This window comes from Leuciscus leuciscus (assembly GCF_965113295.1).
Source record: "Leuciscus leuciscus genome assembly, chromosome: 2".
In the NCBI taxonomy this organism is placed as follows: Eukaryota; Metazoa; Chordata; class Actinopteri; order Cypriniformes; family Leuciscidae; genus Leuciscus; species Leuciscus leuciscus.
In genome coordinates, this window is record NC_138726.1 from 5275936 (window position 1) to 5291884 (window position 15949).

A 15949-nucleotide genomic window follows, 5' to 3' on the forward strand; every position below is an offset into this window, starting at 1 on the left:
AAACGCCGTCGCCGTCTAAACGAAAGGCACATCTGATCAAATATTTTTACGTTTTCACCCGCGAGCGTTCTCGTGTAAACAGGGCCTATTAGTTTCATTTTTGGGACTAAAAACGTAAAACTGGAAGCCATAAAATACCACGAATCATCCAAATGCCACATCCAGGTAAAAAAGAGAAATATATATAAGAGAGAAAGCGTGTATAAGAGAGAAAGAGAAAATGTAAGTATTTCATTGAGACTTGAGATTAAATAAACTGCTTAAAGGGATACTCCACTTTAAAATGAAAATTCTGTCATCATATACTCACCCTCATGTTGTTTCAATCCTTTATGAATTTCTTTCTTCTGCTGAACAGAAAGGAAGATATTGAGAAAAATATCAGTAAACAGACAGTTTCTGGTCTCATTGACTTCCATAGTATTTTTTCCTACTATGGAAGTCAATGAGACCAGAAACTTTCTGTTTACTGACATTCTTCTAAATATCTTCCTTTCTGTTCAGCAGAAGAAAGAAATTCATAAAGGATTGAAACAACATGAGGGTGAGTATATGATGACAGAATTTTCATTTTAAAGTGGAGTATCCCTTTAAGTATTGTAGATCTTGTACTATTAATTTTCACATGCAGTTACATTGTCGGTTAAAAACAAGAAAGTGGCTGGTAAAAACATTGAATGGCTGGTAGATTTTGAAATCCACCAGCCACAGTGGCCGGTGGACAAAAAAGTTAATTTCCATCCCTGACACACACACATTACAATTTTGATACACATATCCACATACATTATTTACATTAATAATAGTTGCTCGAAAGGGAGTGGAAAGAAGTATAACTTAAAGTACATGAGACATGAGACGTGATACATTTCGGTAAGTTGTACTGTATCTTTCAGCATAGCTTTTGATATTCATGCATGTTTTTTAGCGCTACAACTTGTATTAAAGTGGAAGAAAAGACTTGCGCTGCTGCTTGAACTGAGGTGCTATGGCGATCTGTCACGATACGTGTACGAGCGTCAAAATGCCATTTATTGTTTGAATTTCATGATAAAATGGACAGAATTTGAAAGATGAGACTTTGTTTCTTTTGTTTCAATTAAGTGAGCAAATCCAACCAAGGTTACAAGTAAACAGTTTTGGTTTGGAACACTGTCAAAAACTTTTTTTATTTTTTATTTTTTAAATTGAGATTTCTTTACTCCAGCACTGATGAAGCTAAATTGAAAATTTTTTAATACATAAAAATAATGTTTGTGAACAAGTTTGACTTGGTTAGAAGGAACACTAATCTCCATGATGGTGACCATATACACTATACAAATATTATAACCCAAAACAAATGTAATACTAAAGAGAACTGTTAATACAACTATACATTTGTTTACAATAACTTAAAAGTCCCCCAAAGCCTCCTTTCTTTGCAAGGCCCACTTATTTAAATATTCAGGTGTGAGAGCCAATGGCCACTGATCCCAAACACAATATGCAGATTTGCGGACAGACATGACCTCAGCTGAATCTTTCATTAATTGACATACGTTTGTTCAAAAGACAGAGAATGCATTAAAACATTTGTTAAAATAAACATATTTAACATTAATCCAAAAAGCAAAATGTAATGGTTCAACCGTAGCTCAATTTGATTTTGAATGCAATAATTTAGAGTAAATGATGCACATTAACTGAAGTTTGATCTATTATGTGATTCTTGTGCTGCTCTTGTGCAGAGGATGATGGGAATAGCCTGTGTTTTTCTACTGGTGATTTCTATGTAGTTTTAAAAGAAGGAAAATCCTCATTTTACTGGACAAAAATGAGTATGCAGCCCTGCAGACAAAATATATATTTTTGGTCCAAGTCAAAGACAAATGTAGTAGCCTATGTCTTCCATATTTTCTGTACACATTGCATACCACATTTCGTTGACATTTAGTGCCATTCTCGACTCACTCACCACACAGGAAGCCACATCACATGTTGCTCTGAAAAACACACACTTGTGTCTCACACACTACTCTCTATTTGTTTTTATTACATTAAAGCACGCCAATGTTTGTAACTCAGTCAGCACTACTTGACGCATTGTGTCTGTGTTCAAGTGGCAACAAAAGGAATATACAGTAGAATCATCTATAATAGATGCTCATTTTTATTGGATTCAACAGCATAGTGCAGTGGAAACAATAGCGGCCTAAGGGGACATAATTGTATCTTCTCGGGAACAATGATGTGTGAAAAGAAACATGTTTGTGTTCACGAGTGTGGGTGTAGCGGGGTTCCCTGTTATGTTGAATGATGATAAAAGCATAACAGATGCATTTGTCCTGTCAGCAGCCGTATACAGTGAGATAGGGGAACATGTGCCATTGTGCCAGAGGACTCCATGTGCCTGCGTTCCCAACACAGCTCTTTATCTTTGAGCCTGTAGAATAAAGAGAGTTGGTGTCATAATCTCATTTCTGATGTCATTTGTAGCTGACATGTTACAGTTACAGTTACAGTTAGTCTGATGAAAAAAAAGTGTTACCCAGTTATGACTTCTTGCACCCCTATGAGTAATTCCCTTTTCTTCTTGTTTCATTATTAATTGACAAATAACCTTTGGAACTAAACTATAAAAAAAAATCAGATTCATTGACTTCTCATCCAAAGCCTTCTTTTAAAAGCCTGTTTATATACAGGGTCCGGTTTCACAAAGATAGACTTTGACTATGACTTAGATATATAGTAGATAGTCAGACTTCAGATAGACATCTAAATCAGACCGTTGCACAAAGCACTTAAGACTCTGACTATCTTAAGTAGGACTACACTGCAATGCATTCTGGGTAAATTAAGACACTTTTCAAAACAAAAAACATGGCGGATCGAGTAAGCGCATTCAACCGCTCAGTGCAGTTTACCCCAGCGGAACATATGTGTTTGTTGGAGTATAACAGTTACAAAGACATTTTACTTGGCAAATTTTGCGGAGAATGTAGTAACAAGAAGAAATGTTTCAATTATGAGCCATTTTCCCTTTTCTTTTGGCTGTTTGTAATGTAACTGATTGTTACTGCTGGTTGCCAAGGTAACAGAATCTTAGACCTAAGTTAGCCTGGGGGTTAGGTGTCTAATTTTTTAGGTGTCTAAATTAAGTCAGTCTTTATTTTTGTGAAACAGTCTAACTTGCATTAGACTAGACTATGAGCAAATTTTAGACTTGACTAACACTATAGACCGGTCTAAAATAGCTTTGTGAAACCGGCCCCTGGTGATAAATTGGTATAGTATAATGGTATAAGTGATACTATTGGTATAGTAACGGATTAAAGAGTCTGACTCAAAGTAGTCACACAAAAGATGTGAAAAATTAATTGCATATTTATACAACTTGGCTGCTGCCTTTAACAGGTATATAAGATCAAATTCAAATTTGTTAAAATAGTTTTGCTCATTTTTTTTATATGTTGGTCAAACTGTAATTGAGACTCCAGTGTTATACCTAAACTTTCTCGGTTTGATTTTGATCGATCATAATTATAAAATCAGCAATTGTTGATTTTTAATAGAGAACACGTTGAAACATTTTTCATATAGCGTCGGACAATTTATTTTGCATCCACCGAGACAATGGAATAATTTGATTTGTTAACATTTTGAATGCCATACTTGGAGTATTTGCTGATGCATAAATAACAGTATTATCTGCATACATGTGACAATTAGTATTTATACAATATTCCAGAATATTCATGTAAGATGTCAAAAAACAAACAAACAAAAAGCGGTCCCAGAACTGACCCTTGAGGAATGCCCATTGTAGTACTTTAGTTAGAGGGCCTTATACCATCGCAAATACTTGTATCAAGAGATTAAAATTAACTTTTCACTCACCAGCCAATTTGGCTACTACATTTTTTTATTTATTTTTTTATTCAGCATCCTGAATTCAGCACATAAGCCTCTCCTCCATTGACAACAATAAAAAGAAAAAGCCAAAAAGTCTCTTTTCTGAAATCTTTAATTTCAAACCCTGCTTACCATATGAACAGAAGTTTGCATAACACCTGATTCATAAATGATGTCTTAACAAAAACTAAACTGTGAAAAAATCTGTAACATTTTATTTTGATGCTCCCCTTTAGACATTCTGTGGACTATATATAACCTTGTACCTACATGTCAACTAATTCATTACAGTATTAGTAGACAGTCTGCTAAATATCTGCTATGCTCCTCAACAGACATTCTGCTGACTCATGTAACTTTACAAGTACATGTCAACTTATTCTACTACCCCTAACCTAGTTATTAGACATGTTGGTATAACTTTATTTATAGTCAACAGAATATCTAAACTTGGGACCATCAAAATAAAATCTATTTCGTATGTCACGTGAATGTCTCGAGCTCTTATCTGGAGTATGTAACAGTCATAAGCTTCATGTAATGGGACGGCTCTCTGCCTCGGGCCTGAGCATGAGCACATTTAGAGGGCTGACGGTCATCATGAATTGTCATGAGTTCGTCCTGAGATTAACAAGACTGTGTTTGCTCAGTTTTGTTGTAGTGCTTAACAGAATAAATGCCGAACTCCATATCACAGGGGGAAATGTATAAGTTCACTTTATATGTGCTTTTATCATGAGTCTATGCTACTAATTTAAACGAAATCATGTTGGTTATCCGGGTTGAACCTCTTATATATTTTTCTCTATATATTACAGGTTGCATCTAATAGATGATCTGTCATTTGAGGACCTCAAGAAATGCTACCGTGGATCTGTAAGTACCCGATGCCATACGATTCAGTTTCATTATATGTCTAACCTGTATATAACAGTGATCTGAAAAATATTTGGACACTTTTTCATATTTTAAAATGTCTGAATGTCAAAATATGAAAGTATATTTGAACATATAATACAGTGTTTCTAAGCATTTTCTATCAGATGAGACATGATTTTTCTACGTCCCCAGATTCTGTTTGTATAATAAACGACATTATTCGGTCATAAACCAAGAAAGGAGATCTGTAAAGCTTTCCATTGACATTTACATTTACATTAATCGAAGTTTGTCAGAATACACAGATATTTTTGAATGCCTGTCAATGGAGGGAAGATGTGTTTTAGTTACAGCAGGGACTAATAGGGCAAAACAATTTTAAGATATGATAAATAAATTGACAATAAACAATAAAAATATCCTCCTCCAAAGATCTGATATTTAGTTCAACAAAAAGGTGGAAAAAGCACCACATTCAAGGAATGACTCAGCATTTGTGAAATCATTTTAGCCACCTGGTGTCGTAGTGATCTTTAGTGTATGTATGAAGCGCTCTCAGGAGAATAACCATAACCATAATACTTATGAACACATTCCACTAACATCTGACACAAGAAAATGACTGTGCTATATTTCCAAAAAATAAATGCTATTTGTTTTGATATCTTATAATCTTTTACTTGTGTCTCAAGTGTCCAAGGCGCACTGATTGTACAAATGACGTTGGCGCCTTGCTAATTTGTTAGATTTCAGAGTAGATTCTGTGACCACAGCTTTGCTACTCAGGAAGTTTGAGTCAAGTGGCGTTTCTCAGTACGCGGTCTTGTCTGTACTTGTGTTCTTGTGAAACATTATCATTCGCTGCACAAGTTCTGTTCCAATTCAAAGTTCAAGTACGGTTCAAATCCCGGACGTGTTCTTGCATCAAGAGGGGACTTGTTACTTGACTTGAGACAGCCATGTATCCCAGAATGCATCTCGCATCAACCAGCAAGCGTCAATGGTGGAGGAGACAACCCGTGTAATTTAAAAATACTACTGTTATTGTGTCATGAAATTTAGTTTTAAGAGTTTCTCAGGCGAGAATGTAGTTGTTTAAAGCTCAGATCTGTGGTTTATTTATCAAGATTGGGTAACACTTTATTTTACAGTGTCTTCGTTACATATGTTACATGTACTTACCGTAGTTATAACAGTAAATTATGCATAATTACATGCAACTAACCCTCAACCAAGCCCTAATCCTACCCTAACCCTATAGTAAGTACATGTAGTTAATTAATATTACTCAGTACTTAAATATATACAATTAAATTACCTTAAAATAAAGGGTTACACTTTATTTTAAGGTGTCATTGTTACAGTGTAATTATGTACCGAGTAGTATTAATTAACTACATGTACTTTAGGGTTAGGGTAGGATTGGGTTGAGAGTTAGTTACATGTTATTATGCATCATTTACTGTTATTACTATGGTAAGTACATGTAACATATGTAACAAAGACACTGTAAAATAAAGTGTTACCAAATAAACCCAAGATTGCCCCTATTTGAAAATTGTATATAATGTTTTCGTAGTTGTGTGATCCAGTTTATCACCGGGCGCTTATTAACCTCGCCTGGACCAGCGTTTTCCTCGGCTAGGTCTTCTGACGTTTGCCGCTGGCTCTGATGTCTCTGTACTCGTTAAACGAGAGATATAATTTGTCTTGTGTGTATTTAACAGGCGACCTTTGGTCTCATGAATCTATCATTTGTCCCCTGGCAAATCTTTTTATGTATTTAACTTTACTGTTGTAGCCTACTAGAGCGCTGACTTTATACGTTTGACTGAATTGTTTGCTTTATTTCTTATTGTATTGCTTCTTATACCTTTTACGTATACTTTCATAATGGATCATTAATTCTGACATTTAACAAAAAGAGACTTTGGATTGTGTTCTATGTCATATTTCATTCAATTACTGTGAAACTAATCAGAATACATATGCACATATTGCCTGAACTATATTAATATGTTTAATATTTTTTAAATGTAAACTAAAAGAGGCAGGGTTTTATATTTCGTTTTGTTATAAATATTCATGCAGTGAAGATAATCAATGAATGCTACTTGTTGCCTGAATCACATTTGTATGGCTATTAATGTTTAAGATTTTTCAAATGAAAAGGAAAAGAGGCAGAGTTGTGTTTTATAACATATTTTGTTTTATTGCTGCCTAAAATACAGGTTACATACAGAGATAACCAGAGTCGGCCTTCTGCTGGAAGCTAGTTATTATAGCTAATAAAGATATTTTTCTTACAAAAACCCATCGCTTCGCGTCAGAAGGCATTTATTAACCCCATTGTGCGGTATGGATTATTTTTTATGATGGGATGGACTATCTTCCATTTTAAAGCTTGGAAGAGCCAGAATATAACTCTGATTGTATTCGTCTGAAAGAAGAAAGTCATAAACACCTAGGCTGGCTTGAGGGTGAGTAAATCATGGGATCATTTTTGGGTGAACTATCCCTTTAAAGATTACGAGGGCACATGAATAAAAAAAAGATGTGCACTGATAAATCATTTATAATGAACACAGCACTCAGGGTTAAACATTCACGGTGCACTCCTGATTGGATCAGCCCATCTACTTAATGAACATCACCCAAATGCATCAGTGACAGTGAGACGCTCTGAGCTGCAGGAAGCAAGAGTGAGACACACACACACACACCAGTGAAGACAAATGCGCTAGAAACAAGCCCACAAGTTTTCCGTCGAGGTGCAGTGGGTGTTTCTTCTGCGGAGAGAGAGAGAGAGAGACACGCTTGTATAGGAAGAAGAGACGCTGTTTACTTCACTCACAGGAATAGGACGGAGCTGAAGCTGAAGCTGAGCTGGCTCTCGGGTCCCGGGACAGTGTAACCGCAGCACACACACTGTCTCTCGGCTCGTGTGGAGTGTGTGTGTCGTGTCAGCATGCTCAGTTTGGTGCAGAGCTCGCATCCCTTACGAGAGAGAGCCAGGCTGCAGAAGAGCTGTGCGAAACAGCTGATTTCTCTGTCCTCTGCTTCCTCACAGACCGTCAGCAAGTATAATGCGCAGTTCCACAAGCTTTTCCAGAGCGTTCCCAAAGACGAGCTTCTCATGAAGGGTACGTTCGGTGTCATTCTCCTTCTATACCGTTTCACTTTACTGCATCTAGCATCTCCTTTGTCAAGTGACCTTGTGAAATTCCTCTCTTAATAGTGCAGCTCTAGTTTCCTCAATAGCATTGCTTGTTTTGGCTTATGTGAAATTTGCGCATTAATAAAATTGTCTATTAAATACAGAAAGGGGCAAAGATCAGAACCTTGCTTCCAAATTATTGCATTTTTATAATTTAATAAACATTTGAAGTTTCTGTTTAATTTACATGCATTATTATTTTTAAGAAAATATTTAGTCCAAACAATATTCACTACCGTTCAAAAGTTTTAGATTGGTAAGAGAAGTCTCTTCTGCTCACCAAGGCTGCATTTATTTGATCCAAAAATACAGTAAAAACAGTAATATTATGAAATGTTTTTACAATTTAAAATAACTGTTTTCTATGTGAATATATTGTAAAATGTAATTTATTCCTGTGATCCAAAGCTGAATTTTCAGCATCATTACTCCAGTCTTCAGTGTCACATGATCCTTCAGAAATCATAATAATATGCTGATTTGATACTCAAGAAACGTTTCGGATTATCATCAATGATGAAAACTATTGTTAAATTTTTTTTAGTCAGGGTTCTTTGATGAATAGTTAAAATGCTCAGCGTTTATCTGAAATATAAAGCTTTTCTAACATTATACACTATAGGCTTCTGTTTTTGATAAACGCAACCTTGGTGAGCAGAAGCGACTTCTTTCAAAAACATAAAAAAACTTACCGGACGGTAGTGCATATTGTTATATTACATATTTTATAATGTTATTTACAATTCACAATCATCATAACATGCCGTGAGAAGTTTATGTACATAAATGTACATTTAATTGATTAACTTAGTGTGTCCCTAGAGCTGCACGAACGCAAATGTGTTTTATGTAAAACCTGATGATCATATTATCCAGTAATATCCAAAATCTTCATCAAGCCATAACTTTTTTGTACTCCAAATATTTTATACTTCAAGGATTAAATTATATTTGGAATCCCAGATTTTTGGTGTTTGGACCCCAGTGTATTGCTGGTTCATCTTGATGTTTGATAATGTTGTCATCAGCATTTTAACCGCTTAGAGCCGTCATTCAAGTGAAACGACGTCAGAATCTGATCAGCATGCTTCAGTTCTCTTAAATAAGTGCACTTGTGACCTCTTCTTTAGTGTACTCCTGTGCCCTGCTGCGGGACATACTCCTGCAAGGCCGACTCTACATCTCTCGAAACTGGCTGTGCTTCTACGCCAACCTCTTTGGTAAAGACATTAAGGTGAGACTATGATTATAGACACGACTAGAAGGTTCATTCCCTGGAAACGGTGGCATATGTTTGATTTGAAAACTGAACGTTATATGAAGCTGTATTTTCCCACTGTATACCAAAGAACTAAAGCCTATTACCACAATATAGGGCTTTTCACACTTAATGAACTAGAATGAACTAGTTAACCATGGGTCATTGTAAACCCCGGGTAAACCCCCTGTATGTTCCTAAACCCTGGGTTAACTTTCTTTATAGTTAAGGCCAGTTCACGCCAAGATTGATAACTATAAAGATAACTATAGTAGCACCCACACCAGCGGACGATATCGTTCTGTTTATTCTAAGCGCGCTACAGTTTTGTCGCCTGCTGCGTTTAAGCAACACTATGTAAAAATTTTACCTTAAAATAATGTTTCCAAAATCGTTTCAGTGGTTCATCAAGTTGAAACACGGTGAAAGGCACTTATGCCTCTGCTTTGCGGTCCTTTATCTGCTATAACCACACTATGTAAGATTGCCAGATCGGCATAAGAAAACTACAAATTTGACTTGCTTTACGTCAAGCGTTACAATAGTCATTATTTTGTTTTTCTTCGTTTCTGATGTCGCAATACATCATGCTTTCATAAAATCATGCAACATACTCTAGCTTGTCTGTGGACATCGTTCATTCCAAAGCCTGCGCTGGATAAACAGCGAGCGTGTGTGCGAGCGGCGGTAGGCTAAATTATTTACGACAGCGGTAATGGACAATTCCGCTTCCAACCTGTAGGGGGACCGAAGAGGAAAAGTTCCATAGTGTTGCTTTAAAACCTGATTGGTGGATTCTGATTGGCTGTCATTGTTTTTATCGGTCATCAGCTGAAAAAAAAAAAAAAGACTGTGAAAGTGATTTCATTGATATTGTTTCTCTGTGCCGTTATTGTTGTGGTGTGAACTCTGCTATTGTTTTATATTTTGAATGATTTTAAGAACTTTATCTTTACCGTTATCATTATAGTTATCGGCACAGAGAAACGATACCATTGGAATCACTTTATGATTTTTTTTAGCTGATGAACGATAAAAACACTGACAGCCAATCAGAATCCATCCTGCATTAAAGTGCTTGAGCATTTAAAGCAACAGATGCTTAGAATAAACAGAATGATATCGTCCGCTGGTGTGGACACTAATATAGTTATCGTTCTAGTTATCGCTATAGTTATCGTTCTTGGTGTAAACGAGCCTTAACCCTAAAGTTACACTTTTATTAGCCCTGTCACATTTCATAATTTCAATAAATAGCTGGGAATGTTTTGGTAGTATCAATTCCAGTGTACTTTGTACTAAATCCTGTTACTGTATAATTGACAAATATTATATAGATGATTATCATAAATAATCATATAGATGTTTTGTTCACATCAAAACATCAGCTGCCATGTTGCAGTTTGTTATGCTGAATTAAGCGTAATGTTATATCGTTCCTTTGCGACCTGCGTTATTTAGTAATTAGATGAAGCTGGTCCAGTTTCCATCCTTGAGAGGGAAAATGTTGTGTGCAAGATTCGGTAAGCGAAGATGCACTTTGAAACATGGAACTTTCTCTCGCCTCTCAGGTGGCCATTCCTGTTGCGTCTGTGCGGATGGTGAAGAAACATAAGACAGCGGGTCTGGTTCCCAATGGCTTGGCTATCACCACAGACAGCAGTCAGAAGGTGCGTTTCCACTGGGTTCCAGGTCACCGACCGGCAGATTGAAATACAAAGCTTTAGTCAGCACATGCTGCGCCGCTGCAAAACACTGAGACTCCAGGTCACAGTATGAATCCTTGACTTCAGTCTGCATTTATCACACATTTTATACCTTTTTGTTTAGTGAACCGTTTAATTCTTGTTAGGTACAGTAGGTAACACTGGTTTAGAAAGTAAACCTATTATTCAGCAGTGCAAAGAACTGATGATCAGATAGTATATCAGAGGTTAAACAAATGTCGAAATCGTAGCTCAGATCATTTTGTCTTCATGGGAAACTTTCGAGTTCCTGTTGAAATCTCTGAGGTTTGATTGCAGACTCTGTTATCTTGGCAAATATGATTATTTGGTAACACTTTACAATAAGGTTCATTAGTTAACATTAGTTAATGTATTAACTAACATGAACTAACCATGAGCAATACATTTGTTACAGTATTTATTAATCTCTGTTAATGTTAGTTAATGCAAATCTAGCTGTTCATTGTTTGTTCATGTTAGTTCACAGTGCATTAACTAATGTTAACAAATACAACCTTTGATTTTAATAAATGTTGAAATTAATATTAACTAAGATTAATAAATGCTGTAGATGTGCAGTTCATTATTAGCTCATGTTAACTAATGTAGTTAACTAATGAACCTTACACATTATTTTATAGCTCTTTTGAATCTCTAGAGGAGAAACGAGAAATTGTTGCACTGAAAAAAATTGGCTTTGAAACAATTTTCACTAATAATTTCAAAGAAATGACAAGTAACTATCGAAGCTTGTTTCCGCCATGGAATAAAACAATAAAAATAATAATTTTGAAGACAATTTGAACATAATTCTGAACATAATCCCCCCCCCCCCCCCCCCCCCCCCAGAGTTATAAAGTCTAGTTCTGAGGTAAAAAGACTGACTTTTTGAAATTAATTAAAGTTAATATTACGCATTTCTAAGAAAAAAGGTCAGAATTGCGAGTTAAGAAGTCGCAATTAGCCTTTTTAATTTTTTTGTCAGTGACGGAAACCAGTAACACTCTATTGTTTGCATGTTGCACATTAATTGTAAAAATTCCTTTTTACAGTGTAGGGCCTATTTCTCAGGAGAAGCAAAAGTCACATTTACTTTAATTTCCATCCCATTGCTATCGATAAAAAGTTGAAAACATACAGATACCAGAGGATAATGCATTGCTCAGGAGATTGGATTATTATTGTCTCAGAAGTTTCTCCTAATATTCCATATCAATACATACAAATAGAGACAATTGTTGACACACTGTAGCGAGATTATACAGCTATAAACACAGCTATCATTTAGTCTTGAAGGAATTTAATGAAAAATGTGTCATTAAGATTTCTGTCTTTTGCACACACTCACACACTCATTCAACTCTAGAGGAAATTCTCTGACATCTCATGTGATTTTTCTTTCCATTGGGAGGGTCAGTGGACTTGGCATCAGATTCTTTTCAGTTAAAACTTCAGTTAGCTCATATTACTGTAGAACTTGTCAGAGCGGATATGAGCACGGTATTCATGTTGAAGAGTGTTAAGAGCAGTTTTATTGGAGATTGCTTTGACGATTAATGCCTGTAAATAGTCTGTAATTCTATAGTTCTCAAAAGCAGTCATTTACTTCCTGTTCAGTAAAAGCAGAACAAAACGACATTGTGAAAAATGAGTATTGCAGCCTTGAATTGCACCTGGTAAAATCTTAGATGGGCAGTCGGTATTGCAACTACAATGAATTAAAGTTGGAATCAAAATTCAGAAGCAACTGAATCATAAAATTCAATGGTGGCAAATACTCTTTTTTCTGTTTTACAGATAAACAAGTGAATACACTTATATCTCTTTTACACAACCTATATACTTATGGCATCTCGCAAATAATAAATTGTGACGTATATCCGAGTTAAACGGCTTCTCGAACAAAATGTAGGGCGGGACTTGATTTTGTCCGCGGGGAATTTATTTGATGGTTGTGGTCGATCTCATGTGAGTGACAGGTTGCCCCGCCCTCGTTATGTCACTGCAAGAGGGAGGGGAAGATATTTTAATTAACGATTTGCACGGATAAATCATTAAAAATAATAAATACTGCAATATCCCATAAAAAAAAGGTCAATTTTGATTTCATGGTGACTTTAATTTGCATGAAGCATATTGAAATATAACTTCCACTTCTAACCACTGTCGTTTGCAAACATATTTTCAGATATTTTTCAGGTTAACATGCATCTTTTGAAGTCGGGTATCAGTGAGAATTGATTTGGTCATTCATGTGCACATAATTTCAATATTTTCTCCACTCCTCTTGAAGGTTGCATTTGTTTTGAATTAATCCATGGGATCGGCTTTCACACACTCTTAGTGATCCTTTTCCTGGTAGTGAGATTATATGTCGCTACATTGTGAAATTAAACCAGAGTGGTTTGTCTCAATCTCAATCTCGATCTCTAATCTCTGCTGAAAAATCCAGCTAAAATCAGTTTAAGGTGGTAAATGTGTCTTGGAACATGGGAAAATAGAGGCTCTTTATTGGCATATATGGTTCCATTAAGAACCTTTAACATCCATGGAACCTTTCCATTGCACTAAATGTTCTTTTTTTAAAGTAGAAATGGTTTCTTCTTTAGATTATTAATATTCTTCACATCAATAAAATATTGGTTCTTTTAAGAACTGATCCCTGAAAGGTTCTTTGGGGAACTAAAATGGCATCACTGTAAAAACATTATTTATAAGAGAGTGTGGTTCAAGCTGGTTTGGATGGTTCGCCAGCTTTCATCTTTTGGAAAACGGTAGCTATTTGTTGAAGGTTCAAGACCTTCAACCAGCACTGGACCCTATTGTTTTCCCCACTGTTAACCAGCTTGGACCAGTTTGAAACCAACTAACATGTTTCAAAACCAATAGCTGGTTTTAGCTGGGTTTTCCAGCAGGAATGTTGGTTGACATGCCACACATCCACCATGTATTGTAATGTTTTGATATGTTTGTGTCCTCTCCTTGCACAGTACGTGTTTGTGTCTCTACTGTCCAGAGACAGCGTCTATGATGTGTTGAGACGCATCTGCACACATCTACAGGTGAGAGTTTACTCTATACCCATGGGCTGGATCGTTATATAAACAGCATTAGCCTAATAACAAGTGTGTTGTATTGCTATCTGTCGTACAGGTCAATGGGAAGAAGATCCTCAGCCTCAAGCAGTACATGGAGGAGCCTAACTCTTTATCTCTGGTACGTTTCAGAGTCCAGATTGATCTGGCTTCTGGAGAACATTTTGCATGTTACATTTTCGTGCATAATATCCGCATGCTAAGTATAGGGATCGTACTTGTATGGCACATTTAAAAAAAAAAACATGTTGGCCAAAGTGCTTTAAACACCAATACAATACATATTGTTTCAAAATAGCTTTACAAAAATGCTTATTTCAATGTTACAAGTATGCTGTTATCAGCCAGAGATGAGTGTATCAAAGGAATGTGCATATACTGCTATAAAATAATACATGTTATGTGGTTAGTTAACGTCATTTTAATCATGAAAACTCTCAAAGTAGTTTTAGCATGTCATTGAATAAGGTAATGTTAATGTATTTGGTCTTGGTGAACTAGATGTTGCAGAGCAAGTATGGATGCTAATACTGCTAATAAATCCCGTAACAGATCTAGGCAGGTGGAGCTGGGGAGGTGGAGGGTCTCAGAGGAGCTTTGAAAGGACTAGCCTACAGCAAACACTGAAACAGACTATTTAAATGTTTAAATGTTGAGCAAGCAATCTCATTGGCTGCAGGATCAGCTGGTGACGGCTTGCAGATTGCATGTAAAGGGCCGATCAGCCTGCGCCCCCTAGAGTTTCATGACTGAACTAGCGCAATTACAACTTGTACTCGTACTGATTACAATATAAGGATAAAATTACAATATTAGGATAATATTTGAAAGCTTTGCGTGTCGATTCCAGAGTTCCCGTCATCTGAAATCTTCACAATTGTCCGCGTCGCCTGAAAACATTGGATGCGAACTGGAGATGACGTAATCTGTAGTTACTCCATCCCGAGGCAGAAACAGGGAAGGAAAAGGAGAACATATACGTTTATTAGAAGTATTACATGAATGTTTTGCGCCTCTTTGCACGTAAATTAGCTGCAAACTCTGCGCCTTGTGCATTTAGTCTCATTACAGAATGTCATTCGCAATACTACTTCCCGACGAATGCAGGCTGTAAATGATATAAAAGGGATGTATGCGTTTTCAGTGGGCGCAGTTCATTCTTAGTGTGTCCTGTACTTCCATGTGGCGGTGTAGGATGAGTTCCCTGTCCCTGAAGTTTTCCCTGTCCCAGACGAGTTTCCTCCGGTGCTGAAGTGGAGGAGGAAGCCATCGGTCGTGTCCGTGTCTTCTTCTCTTCCTGATTTACTGGGAAACTCCACCAGCAGCCTGAGTGCCGTAGACGCCCCTTTCCAGACAGACAAGCCTCTGGAGGGTGAGTGACCCGCCAAAAAATGTACTTACATATTTGATACTATGGACAATGGTATGTGGTATTCTGTAAAGTACCTGGGAGTAGCATGTATATGTCATGTACATATGAATCTGATGATCCGATACCATGGTACTGCCACACAACTTTTTTTTTAAAGAAGTAACGATGGGTTAGAAGTTATAAAAATTGTCAGTATTGCATATTTCAGATGTACAGGTGAAACTCGAAAAATTTGAATATCGTGCAAAAGTTCGTGTATTTCAGTAATTCAAATTAAAAGGTGAAACTAATATATTTAGTATATATAACTATATACATATGCATGATTATACTTTTCAGAGGGCCGACATTTCTGTATTTAAAATCTTCTTTTTTTTCTTTTTTTTATGTAAAATTCTTAATTTTCTGAGATTTTGAATTTGGGGTAAGCCATAATCATCAAAATTATAACTTTTGCACGTATTTTTTCACCTGTATTTTGTTGTGGGTCTTTAGTTAAATAGTATA

General features: G+C 36.2%; 1 protein-coding gene across 3 annotated transcripts in view; it reads left to right on the forward strand.

Moving 5' to 3' along the window:
- gramd2aa (GRAM domain containing 2Aa) overlaps positions 1-15949 on the forward strand; it is a 35158-nt gene that overhangs the window by 14843 nt on the left and 4366 nt on the right. For 2 of the 3 annotated variants that reach the window (XM_082161025.1, XM_082161026.1), the window contains exons 3-9: positions 4713-4770; positions 7844-7916; positions 9121-9224; positions 10820-10918; positions 13966-14037; positions 14129-14191; positions 15265-15442. In XM_082161025.1, coding sequence (XP_082017151.1) covers positions 4713-4770; positions 7844-7916; positions 9121-9224; positions 10820-10918; positions 13966-14037; positions 14129-14191; positions 15265-15442 — 647 coding nt within the window. Of the gene's footprint in view, positions 1-4555; positions 4600-4712; positions 4771-7843; positions 7917-9120; positions 9225-10819; positions 10919-13965; positions 14038-14128; positions 14192-15264; positions 15443-15949 lie in introns of those variants that run through there. The other variant, XM_082161027.1, reaches the window with a different exon arrangement.